General features: G+C 41.6%; 1 protein-coding gene across 12 annotated transcripts in view; it reads left to right on the top strand.

Annotated features, from left to right (window-relative positions):
- The window catches only part of MGST2 (microsomal glutathione S-transferase 2), a 58,896-nt gene that overhangs the window by 27,197 nt on the left and 19,288 nt on the right, over positions 1-12,411 (top strand). For 3 of the 12 annotated variants that reach the window (XR_006698018.3, XR_006698017.3, XR_012435123.1), the window contains exons 3-6: positions 3,194-3,264; positions 9,807-9,888; positions 10,367-10,547; positions 11,998-12,094. Coding sequence is in view for 3 of the 12 variants with exons in the window: in XM_015450496.3 (XP_015305982.1) it covers positions 3,194-3,264; positions 9,807-9,888; positions 10,367-10,499 (286 nt within the window). In the remaining 9 variants the exon portion in view is untranslated. Of the gene's footprint in view, positions 1-3,193; positions 3,265-9,806; positions 9,889-10,366; positions 10,609-11,972; positions 12,095-12,411 lie in introns of those variants that run through there. The other 9 variants (XR_006698019.3, XR_006698020.3, XR_012435124.1 and 6 more) reach the window with 6 other exon arrangements.

The raw sequence follows: 12,411 nt of genomic DNA on the forward strand, positions 1-12,411 counted from the left end.
TATTTTCAATCTCTGAGAGATGATAGGAAGAAATGGGCAAAGTCTTATTTCCGAGGGACTAAGGCTTGAGGCAGGTCAGCAAAAGAGGGACCAGGGTGAAAATACAATGAGCACAGCTGGAACGTGAGGTTGGGGTGAGCTCAGCAGTGACCAGCCACTTGTAGGGGACAAAGGGCCTATTTCTTGAGAAAGAAAGGTGCAGAGATATGGTGCTAAGCTGCTCCAGTACTCCAGGTGTTGCCATCTGTGAGCACAAATGCAGTTGCAATCACATCCTTGCCTAAATCTCAATGACTTCTAGCCACCTGCTGCTTACCCAGGATCCCAGCACCCCCGTTCCGCATCTTCCCAATTCCTTCTGGGAATACAGGGGATGTGCCCAGGAACACAGCTCCCGCTGGCAAGCAATTGAAGGGAGGGGCTGTGCCACTGTCCTGCTCCCCAGTCCTCTGTGAGTACAGTACCCTCCCCAGGTTCTGGAGTGCCTTCCACCACCGCCAGGAGCTGCTCTGGGTCTGTGGCAGAGGGAGATTAAGGGTGTGACTCTCCCTGACTTTGTCTCTTCTGTCATCTGAGGCATGGCACCGCTTGTGTCTGGAATCTCACCAAGCTTTTCATGAGGACGATCCGTTAGCGTCTGTTCTGGTCTCTGGTTTCCCATTAGGTGTGAAACTAGTTCCCTAGCTTGTGGGGGCAGCAGGGGGAACTCCAAAACATCCCCTCTATTTTTATTTCCTTTCTCCTTGCTCAAAGGCCTTCTTCCTCTTTCAGATAAGAGACACAAAAGCACACATGCCTATCAACTAATGTGGACAGACACCCAAAGAGCTTCTGCCATCTGCAGTGTGGTTTCTACATAGTTAGGACATTCTTATACAATATTATCTCTTTGTTCCCAGATGCCAAGCCAAGGACACTAGAAAAACCTCTAAGTAATTAGACTTTTATGAAGGCTAACCTGGGCTATTTTTGAAGGTGCTTTTAAAACAATCTTATCACACCTAATTTTGAATAAAAATATGTTGTGGGAAAACTTGATGCTTACATTTGGAATAATTTAAGGTGTATTACAAAACAATAAATGATGGAACAGTTGTGTTATGTTTCCAAAAAAGTTCATATAAAATTTCAGTGAGTGTGAAAGGACTAGAGCCTTCCTCTGCTGCTACTCCATTTACCTCGTGGGAAACAGGTCTATGAATTTAGCCAAGGAAAAAGAAACCTGGGAACGCTGTTTATTCTTTGCATAGTTGTAATATAAAGTACGAATTTTATCAAGTATGTTTTCACTGACGCTATCCTCGCCACCCAAAAAGACGTTAATGGAAAGACAACCATCAGAAGCAAAATCATGCCAAGAACGAGAAACAGCAGGAGGAAAAACTTTGTTTACTTCTGTGAGTTCTAGAAAGTTGTAGTTACGGTTTGTGAGATTATCAGTGTTAGGCTTTAGACAAGACATTCCTTGGGTCACTAGTGGCCTTTTGGGTGGTAATGACAACAGTCCAAAAAGGAAGAAGAAAGCAATTTTGCATTCATATTATCCATTTCCAATTTTTTTTTTTTTTTGGAGACAGAGTCTCGCTCTGTCACCCAGGCTGGAGTGCTGTGGCCGGATCTCAGCTCACTGCAAGCTCCGCCTCCCAGGTTTACGCCATTCTCCTGCCTCAGCCTCCCGAGTAGCTGGGACTACAGTCGCCCGCCACCTCGCCTGGCTAATTTTTTGTATTTTTTAGTAGAGACGGGGTTTCACCGTGTTAGCCAGGATGGTCTCGATCTCCTGACCTCGTGATCTGCCCGTCTTGGCCTCCCAAAGTGCTGGGATTACAGGCTTGAGCCACCGCGCCCGGCCCCATTTCCAATTTTTTAGGGGACTGATGGTCACTCTCCTGGCTCTTAGAGATGTGTGTGGGTAACCGCGCTGTTGTCTTTGCTGGTGGGGTTAAAATTTTCCATATGTGCTTCAGGACTCTACCTCAGCCACGTCTTTCTGTGAGCACTGAACTTGTTAATTATGCATGTTTCTTACCTAGCTTTAAAAGATGACTGAGTTATTATTGGGGAGTTTTTTCCCATGTAGTTGAGGCATAAGCTGATAAAGTTGAATTGACCTAGACACAATTTTCTGTGGGATTATGGAGAATGAGGGAAGAATTATGCTTTGTAATTATGCTTTTTTTTTTTTTTTTAAATTCAGAGAAAATAGATCACTTATGGTGACCCAGGCTAAAAGACCTAGGTCTTCAACAACCAGCATCATCTATTTCTAGATCAATTGCCTTGTAATACTAAGTATTCAAGCTTTGAGGCTTACTGAAGGAAAGATATGGGATCATTTACAATCCTGTAGACTATGACCTTCCACCAGGATCTACTCAAGACCTCATCACACATTATGTTAAAGTTCTTTCTGGTGGTGAAATTGTCAGCAAAGAGCTTGGCCAACCTAACCAAGATCACTTGGGAGGTATACCTTAGGAGGGAGGATGAATATAATTCATCTTTTTCCCTTTTGTTAGATGCAGATGAATTAATTATAGTTCCCAGAGAACTATTCCCTTTTGCTTAAATTAGTGTCAGATTTTCCATCCAAGTCTTCTATGAATAGAGGCAATATGACTTGACATTAGGACAGAGCTTTGGAATCTAGAGATGGATGCTGTCTATCTTTGGTTCTCTGCAATGCATGTTGGTCTGGGCTCTCAGGCCTTAGTTTATTCCTCCATAAAATGGGAATGAATATGCTCACTCATTTACTTCAGGAGATTTTTAAGGGAATTATTTAAAGACCATTTTGTAATGTTCTGGGTAACTCAAGTGGAAGGCAATGGATGTGAGGGAATTTTTAAAATAAGAAATCTCTTGAATATGAATTGAGTAATCTCTTAAGTTCTTCAGATAAGATATGGAGTGATCTTTAGGCTCAGGAGGCCTGTCTTTTGGGAAAGTGCTATGACTCACTTCTACTACTGGCAACTTATATGTAGGAGAATGATTCTTGGCCCTGCTCTGAGGTTTAAACAATGTTTAACCTTGAAAGATTGATTTTAAATGTAAAGGTCACTTAAACTCTTTTGTAAGTTCTTATATTACTTTTGTTAAAATAGGCGAACATTTACCTCTAGATGAAAAATCAATGCTTCAGTGTAAAGTTTTCTCATAAAATAACCTATGTCTTTATTTTTTTCCACAGACAAAACTGTGTGGAGTTTTATCCTATATTCATAATTACATTGTGGATGGCTGGGTGGTATTTCAACCAAGGTAATGTTAAAATACAGTCAACTGTGATCTAATGATGACTATGGTGCTTAAATGATTAAGGAGCGGATATATGGCCAGGCATGGTGGCTCATACCTATATTCCTAGCACTTTGGGAGGCCCAGGTGGGCGAATCACCTGAGGTCAGGAGTTCAAGACCAGCCTGGCCAACATGGTGAAACCCTGTCTCTACTAAAAATACAAAAATTAGCTGAGCGTAGTGGCGCATGCCTGTAATCCCAGCTACTCGGGAGGCCGAGGCAGGAGAATCACTTGAACCAGGAGGTGGAGGCTGCAGTGAGCTGAGATCGTGCCACTGCACTCCCGCCTGGGTGACAGAGACCATCTCAAAAAAACAAACAAAAAGAGGAGCAGATATGCAACTACATAGCTACCAATCCTGGAGACTAAACAAAATAAACAGTGTGTGCGTCAGAGTGCTATGTTGCAGATATATGAACTTTGGCTTCATTCTAATTTAATTCAATAATGAAAAAAATATTGAGACAAACAATATGCTAGATATTCAAGGATGAAAATGACATGAGCTTTGTCTTCAAATCTAATAATCTACAGTTGACTCTTGAACAATGGAGGGGTTGGGGCGCTGACCCCCTGCCCCACACACACATAGTAGAAAATCTGCATATCACTTTTGATTCCCCAAAACTTAACTACTAATATCCTATTGGTCTGGAAGCCTTACTGAGTACAGTCTACTAATAAATATTTTCCATGTTTTATGTATCATATACTGTATTCTTACAATAAAGCATGCTAGAGAAAAGAAAATGTTATTAAAATCATAAGGAAGAGCAAATATTTACTATTTATTAAGTGGAAGTGGACCATCATAAAGTCTTCATCCTCATAATTTTCACGTTGAGTAACCTGAGGAAGAGGAAGAAGAGGGGTTGGTTTTGCTGCCTCAAGGGTGGCAGAATCAGAAAAGGTGAAGGAGGTAGAAGGGGAGACAGAATTGGCAGGCGCAGTAGGTATAAATTTATAGACCTATTTCTGACGTTTTTGCTTTTTTCTCTAAAAATGTTTCTATATAGTACCAATCCTTCTTCCACTGTTGCCTTTAGTTTCAGTGCTTGTATCATAGAAGGGTCCATGTCATAAAAGAAGTAAAAAAGCAGACTTGAATCATCAGAACCCTTCTGCCAGATTGTCTAATGTCAATTTGTTTTCTGGTACTGCCTCTTCTGTCTTCTTCCTTATCATCTGGCAGTGGTTCAGAGCACTCGTCTCTACCAAGTCATCTTCTGTTAATTCATCTGGCGTGGTGTCTATTAGCTCTTGAATTTCTCCAAGATTCATATCTTGAGACCCTTTATCCCCTCACATTCTTTGCCACAGCCACTATCTCTTTCATGATTTCCTTGATTGGCTCTGTTGTAAATCCTGTGAATGTCATGCACAACGTCTGTACGCAGTGTTCTTCAGCAGGAATTTATTGTTTCAGGTTTGATGGCTTTCACAACCTTCCTATAACAATGCTAGCATCTTCAATGGTGTAATCCTTCTAGGCATTCATAATGCTTTTTCTATCAGGGTTCTCTTCCATAACACTGACAATCATTCCCATAGAGTACCTTGTATCATGAGCCTTAAAGGTCCTGATAACCCCCTGATTTAGAGGCTGAATTAAAGATGTTGTATTTGGGGGCAAGTAGACTACTTTTATGCCTTCTGCGTTGAACTCACGGGTTTCTGGGTGGTCAGGGACATTGTCCAATATCAAAAGAATGTTAGAAGGTAATTCCATCCTGACTTCAGGGACAAAGCATTCATAGAACCAATCCAGAGAAGAGGTTCTTGTTGTCCAAGCTCTTTTTTTTTTTGTACAACCAAATGACTGGCAGGTGCTGTTTATCTTTTTCCTTCAAGGCTCAAGGGGTTAGCAACTTTATAGATAAGGACAATCCTGAGTATAAACCTGACTGCATTTACACAAAACAGTAGAGTTAGCCTATCCCTTCCTGTCTTAAATCCTGGAGCTTGCTTCTCTTCTTTACTAATAAATGTCCTTTGTGACTTTTTTTTTTTTTTAAATCCCCAGGATAGGGCACTTTTGTTTGCATTAAAAACCTGTTCAGGCAGATATCCTTTCTCCTCAATGATTTTAATGGTGCCTGGGAACTCATGTATTGCTTCTTGGTTGGTAGAAGCTGCTTCTCCTGTTATCTTGATATTTTGAAAGCTAAACTTCTTTCTAAAATTATCAAACCATCCTTTGCTGGCATTAAATCCTTCAGCTTTAGATCCTTCATCTTCCTTTTGCTTAAAATTGTCATATAAGGATTTTGCTTTTTTGCAAATCCTATTAGAGTCTACAAGTATGTGTTTCTTATAGCAATCCTGCCCCCACATAAAACCTGCATTTCAGTATGAGATAAAAAGATATTTTGGAAAAAATGCAAGGTTTTTCCCCCTGCTGGTATAGCTGCAAGTGACAGCTTTACAAATCACCTTTTCTTTCTGTTTTCTTTTCTTATCTTTTCCTTTTTCTTTTCTTCATTTTTTTTTTTTCCACTGGTCCTTGCACTGAATTCATTTATCTTGCAGTGGTGGTCAACCATAGCTCACAGCTGCAGACCTCAATCTATGACACATATTAAGTCATTCAATTTTTTCTTGTAATATCATGACTTTTCTCTGCTTTTTGGGAGCACTTTCAGCACCACTAGTAGCAATCTGTATGAGTCTCATGGCATTATTCAAGGTTTATGGTATTGCACTAAACATTGATGAAAATAGGCAAAAACCCTGAGAGATCACTTTTTACTGAGATATGCAATTTGCTGGAGAGAAGAACTGCTCAGGTGGAGATGATTAGCATCACCTTTTAAGCAGATACTTGGCAACACTTGAGCTCACTGCAATAGCAACAGGAGGTGGCTACAAAATATTTATAATAGCACAGTATTACTATAGTTAATTTTATGCAGTTATGATTTAATACTGCATCTTTACATTTGTTTACATTTCTCTCAACTACAAATGGCACCATGTATTATGGTCTGTGTTTGTATGCTTTGATAAATTTTAACTTTGTACAAAATTCATATATATATCTATATAGGCTTTCTGCTGAATATTTTTAAAAACTTGTGTATATTTTATGATAGTAAATGATAAAATAGACCAGTATCTACATCTGTTTTATGCATTGGTGACCTACCTTTTTCCTAATTTTTCAGTATTTCTGGGCTATGTGGGTCATTTGTGAGTTTTGTCAAATTGTCACAAATCTCCAAAATGTTTTCCAATATATTTATGTGTTTATTTTTGTAAACCCACCTCCTGCACAATCCAGTATATTTATTGGAAAATATCCGTGTATAAATGGACCTGTGCAGTTCAAACCCATGTTGTTCAAGGGTCATCTATAATTCTAATTAATTGAAGGAAGAGAACACAGAATGAAAAATTCACATTAATAATTATAGCTGGCCAGGCCCAGCAGCTTATGTCTGTAATCCCAGCAATTTGGGAGGCTAAAGTGGAGGGATTGCTTGAGGCCAGAAATTCAAGACCAGCCTGGGCAACAAAGGAGACCCTGTGTCTACAAAATTTTAATTAAAAAACTATCTGGGCACACATGTAGTCCCAGCTACTTGGGAGGCTGAGGTGGGAGGAGCTCTCAAGCCCAAGAGTTTCAGGCTGCAGTGAATCATGATAGCGCCACTGCATTCCAGCATGGGTGACAGAGTGAGACCCTGTCTCAAAAAGAAAATAATAATAATTGTCATTGTGGCTATTATTTATTGAGCCCTTATTATGTGCCAGGTACTGGTTTATTTATTTATTTTTTTTGAGACGGAGTCTGGCTCTGTCGCCCAGGCTGGAGTGCAGTGGCGCGATCTCGGCTCATCGCAAGCTCCGCCTCCCGGGTTCACGCCATTCTCCTGCCTCAGCCTCCCAAGTAGCCAGGACTACAGGCACCTGCCACCATGCCCGGGTAACTTTTTGTATTTTTAGTAGAGACGGGGTTTCCCTGTGTTAGCTGGGATGGTCTCAATCTCCTGACCTCATGATCTGTCCGCCTCGGCCTCCCAAAGTGCTGGGATTACAGGCGTGAGCCACCGCTCCAGGCCGCCGGGTAGTGTTTTTAAGTGTTATGCATACATTGTCCCATGCGTCAGATTTACAGGATTTAAAGCCTTCATATGAGGGAGGGTCTATAATTAATTTCTACCTTACAGATGAGGAAGCTGAGGTACAGAGATGTTAATTAATTTTTCCAACTTGACATTCACCAATGTGGGGAAATTTTTCCTTTCAAGTGCAGAGCCGGGTCTGTAGGCATTTGTGCCGACAACCCATGCACCTTTTCTTAAAGGTCTCCAAGTATGTAGTGCTGCCGTTTGTATGTAGCGACTCTACAAACACCCACTTTCTGTTTGACTGGGATATCCTTGGTGAGCTGAGGGCTTTCTCTAAACTTGGCTTCTGCGTTTAACAGTGAGGCAGACCAGCCCCTGCTACCTTCGTTGGAGAAATTCAATCCCCTTTTTCTGGTAACTTTCACTGTCTCATTTTGGTCTATACTTGATTGCCAAGATTTAAATAAACCAAAATCCAGCTGCTTTCAAAGGCAACCCCATCACTGTCTTCCTTATAGTTTTTACTGTGAACTGAGGAATTTCAGGTACAATGTCCTTTAGAGAAAGACTTCTTCACTTTATTCCAACTCATATTTGTGTCGCTTAAGGGCATGAATGAAACCGCTGTTCCTTGTCATGTAAAAGCACATTAACAACTAATAAGAAAAGCGCCTTTTGGTAATGGGACTCTGTCTCTGCCATTTGACCCTTTGGATTTCTCTGTAATAGGCTGAATGAGGCAGAATGCCTGTCAGAAAGGATTTCTTGAGTATCTTGTCAGAAATTTCTTTTCATTCTTTCTCATCCAAAGTCAGTCACCTACTAACTGTTGCTGAACTGTTCTCATTGGCTTTCTGGGAGTAACTCCCTAGACAGGGAGTCTCAAAACTGAGAACCATGTTCAGAACTCTTCGGCTTCCTCAGACCCTGGGAAGGGTCTACCAGCTCTTCCTTCCCAGATCTTTGCTTGGTCCCCTTGTTCCTGTTCTCTGGCCCCAAACAGATGTCATCCCCTCCAGAGGCCTTCCTTTACCCCATTTTGGCAGCCTCCTCCGCTTCCTCTCTCTCCCATGTCTCTTCATTTCTTTCACAGCACTTTCAAGTTTACACTTTTCTTCTCACTTTTGTCTTTGTTGTCTGTCTTTGCTGAGAGAATGTGTGCTCTATGAAGTCAGGGAGCTTGTATCTTTTTCACTGCCAACCTCAATCCTTAAAGTAATACCTGGTTTATGGTAGATATGGGGCTGGGCGTGGTGGCTCACACCTGTAATCCCAGCACTTTGGGAGGCCAAGACAGGAGGATGGCTTGAGCCCAGGAGTTCAAGACCAGCCTGGGCAGCATAGGGAGGCCTTTTCTCTACAAATAAAATTTAAAAATTGGCCAGGCCTGGTGGCATACACCTGTGGTCCCAGCTACTTAGGAGGCTGAGGTGGGAGGATTGCATGAGCCCAGGAGGTCAAGGCTGTACTGCGCCCTGATCATGCCACACATTCCTGCCTGGGTGACAGAGCAAGACCCTATCTCAAGAAAAAAAAAAAAGTGCGGCCAAGTAAAATAATAAATTTAATCTAGCATATCACAGTCCCACACACAGACTCCAAATGTTTACAACAGGGCTCTGGCAACTTGCATCTGTGAGGTGCTGAGGAAGGGAATGGAGCCCTAACATAGAGAAGACAATGATATGTTTCACTGGATGCGATGATAGAACATCATAGTACTGTATTTCATGTTTCTTTTTCAGACAAATTTTATATGTAATAAAATGCATAAATCTTCAATGAATTTTAAGAAGTACACACACCTGTGTGGTCCAAATCTCTATAAAGATCTAGAACATGGCAACCACCCAGAAAGTGTCCTCCTGCTTCTCCTAGTCAGTCCCCATTCTCACTCCCAGATGCAAGCACTTCTGATTGTTTCATTGTTTAGTTTTGTCCATTCTAGAACTTCATATAATTGGAATCGTATAGTATGTAGCCTGTGTAATGCTTCATTCACTCAGCATTGTTGTGTTGCATGGATCTGTTTGTTTTCATTGCTGAGTAGCATTCCATTGAATAGACTCTATAACAGCTTGGTTATCCATTCTCCTGTTGATAGGCTTCTGGGCTATTTCCAGTTTTTGGCTATTATGAATAAAGCTGCAATGAACATTCTTAGTCCTTTTGTGAACACATGCTTTCATTTCTCTTGGATAAATACGTAGGGATGAGATTGCTGAGTCAAATGTTATGTTCGATTTTATAAGAAACTACCAGAACTTTTCCCAAAGTGGCTGTACTATTTTGTATTCCTGCCAGTGATGTATTCTGAATATAAGTATTTTGTCCGATATGTGTTTTGTGAATATTTTCTCGGTCTTCATACAACATCTTAAGAGACTGCTGTTGTCTTTTGTGCCTTTTCTTTTTTCCCACCCCCTCTATAGTTTTTGCTACTTGTCTGGGTCTGATGTACATATATGGCCGTCACCTATACTTCTGGGGATATTCAGAAGCTGCTAAAAAACGGTAAGGAGAACCCACTAATTTTGTATTTATGCAAAAAGTAGCAGGATAAGGTCTGGGTCAGTTTCCTTCTCTTGAGAGATATTAACAGCACTGCGAGTTGTGGTGGCAAAAGTAATACATACTGTGCGAGGCCAAGTCTTGCCAGGCCATACACAATTAGGCATGAGATAGGACAATGCAAGTATAAAACTGTGCACTGAATGTGGACTCTAGTTCCTTGCAAAAATTTTGCCTCGTCTCCAGAAATTTACCAAGGAAAAATCCTGCCTAGCCTTGATAATGCTTTGAATGTTCAAAGAAACCAAGTGATCTGTATGGTTAGGCATTCCCTTTAATTTATGTGATGAGCCAAAATTTTCAAATTGCAAAAATATAGATGTTCTGGACAGTGTCAATGATAGGACAGCCTATTTCAGGACTCTCAGCTTCCTTATTACAACCCAGTTTGTCACTTTTCTCTTTCATGTCCACCCTGCAGGATCACTGGTTTCCGACTGAGTCTGGGGATTTTGGCCTTGTTGACCCTCCTAGGTGCCCTGGGAATTGCAAACAGCTTTCTGGATGAATATCTGGACCTCAATATTGCCAAGAAACTGAGGCGGCAATTCTAACTTTTTCTCTTCCCTTTAATGCTTGCAGAAGCTGTTCCCAACATGAAGGTAATTTGGTATCATTTGTTAAATAAAAATAAATAAAGTCTTTATTCTGTTTTTCTTGAAATGGCTTTGTAGAAACACACCCTTTAGAGCATACATTTCCTGTTTAAGAATTGAAATTTGCTTGGGGTAGGTACATCCATATCATCAGTGGAAGTGTGTTGTGCCCTAGTTTTAGAAATGCATGCTGAAGTCATGACCGGTTGTGTGGGGACAGAGCAGCCTGACCCGTGTGCTGCCCTTTCTGAGGACTACTGACGTAACCTGCCACTCTGCTTCTCTCTTGATGGAAAGTTTCAGACAGAAGCTGATAAGGCAGCTGAGCCCTTTCATTGGTTATAGGAAAACAACAGATAGGAAGGCATGTAGGGGACATCAGGCAAACACATAGAGTAGCCAGAGAAGGGAGTCATCAACTGATAGCACAAAACAAAACAGGTTATAAAAGGCTGGGCGCGGTGGCTCACACCTGTAATCCCAACACTTTGAGAGGCCAAGGAGGGCGAATCACGAGGTCAGGAGATTGAGACCATCCTGGCTAACACGGTGAAACCCTGTCTCTACTAAAAATACGAAAAATTAGCTGGGCGTGGTGGCGGGTGCCTGTAGTCGCAGCTACTCGGGAGGCTGAGGCAGGAGAATGGCGTGAACTTGGGAGGCGGAGCTTGCAGTGAACCAAGATCGCCCTACTGCACTCCAGCCTGGGCGACACAGCAAGACTGTGTCTCAAACAAACAAACAAAAAAAACCCAAAGAAAAACAAAAACAGGTTATCAAAATGTACTTTATAAAGTAAAAAGTGTTTCCAAGCCAAAAGAGCTTGCTGCCGGATGACCATACTGCAAAACCAGGTTTTTGAGAAAAGAAAAAAATTTAATTTTAAAAAAGAGATGGTCTTGCTGTCACCCAGGTTGGAGCCTCCAACACATGGGCTCAAGCAGGCCTCCTGCTTCAGCCTCCAGTGCTGGGATTCAGGTGTAAGCCACTCTGCCCAGCCAACAAAAGCTTTATATTGCAAGTCAACTCACAGGGAGATAGGAGTCAAGCTCAAATCTGTCTCCCTCTGCTGGCTTCCAAGCAGTATTTTTATTAGAAAATGTCAGGGGGTAAATTCTGAGATTAGTAGGTGATTGGTTGAAAGAAAGGGGAGGTCTGGAAAGTCTTTGGGCATGTCCAGTTATTTATTTATGCTGCCTCAGGGGTAGCATGTGCAGATTCCAGGGGAGTTAATATGAAATGTCGTGGAAATTCAAGCTGTGACATCAGCAAGCTTGTTCTGTGCAGACTCCAGTTAGCCATCTTGGTTCCAACGGATTTCAGCCATTTTTTTCTTTTTCTTTTAATCTCATAAGCTGAGAGAGTTTCAGTGTTTCCGTAAGTTATTTCTTTTCTTATCTGCCATCCTCCAAACTCAAGAATTTCCTTTAGTCATTGGTTTCTTTAACTCTTTGAGGCACAGTTTCAAGAGGAAGAAGAGAAAATGGATATCATTTCAAGGAATTGCCCAGGGACCAGTGCGAAGAGGATATTCTTTCTCTTGGCGGAGGAAGGTGGGTCATGCTCACGACTGTAGAACCTGGGTTGGGTTCTGCTGTACGCCCTGTGTCATGTGGGGTTTGGAGGGTGTTATGGAAAATACAGCAGAACCCCCAAAGCTGTTCTGACCCTGATGTGCAGTCATTGTCTGGCACAATGCAGATGACTTTTCCTCATTTTCTTCATCTGTAAAATGAGAACGATTCTACCTCACAGCTTTCAAAGAAAAGGTAAAATGAATTGTGAGCATATATAACACATTTTGACATCAGGAAAAGGGCCCTCTGTCAATTTTCCAAAGAAAATTGGACAGCCTTGAGTCTGGTGTGGG

Source organism: Macaca fascicularis, chromosome 5 (assembly GCF_037993035.2).
Source record: "Macaca fascicularis isolate 582-1 chromosome 5, T2T-MFA8v1.1".
In the NCBI taxonomy this organism is placed as follows: domain Eukaryota; kingdom Metazoa; phylum Chordata; class Mammalia; order Primates; family Cercopithecidae; genus Macaca; species Macaca fascicularis.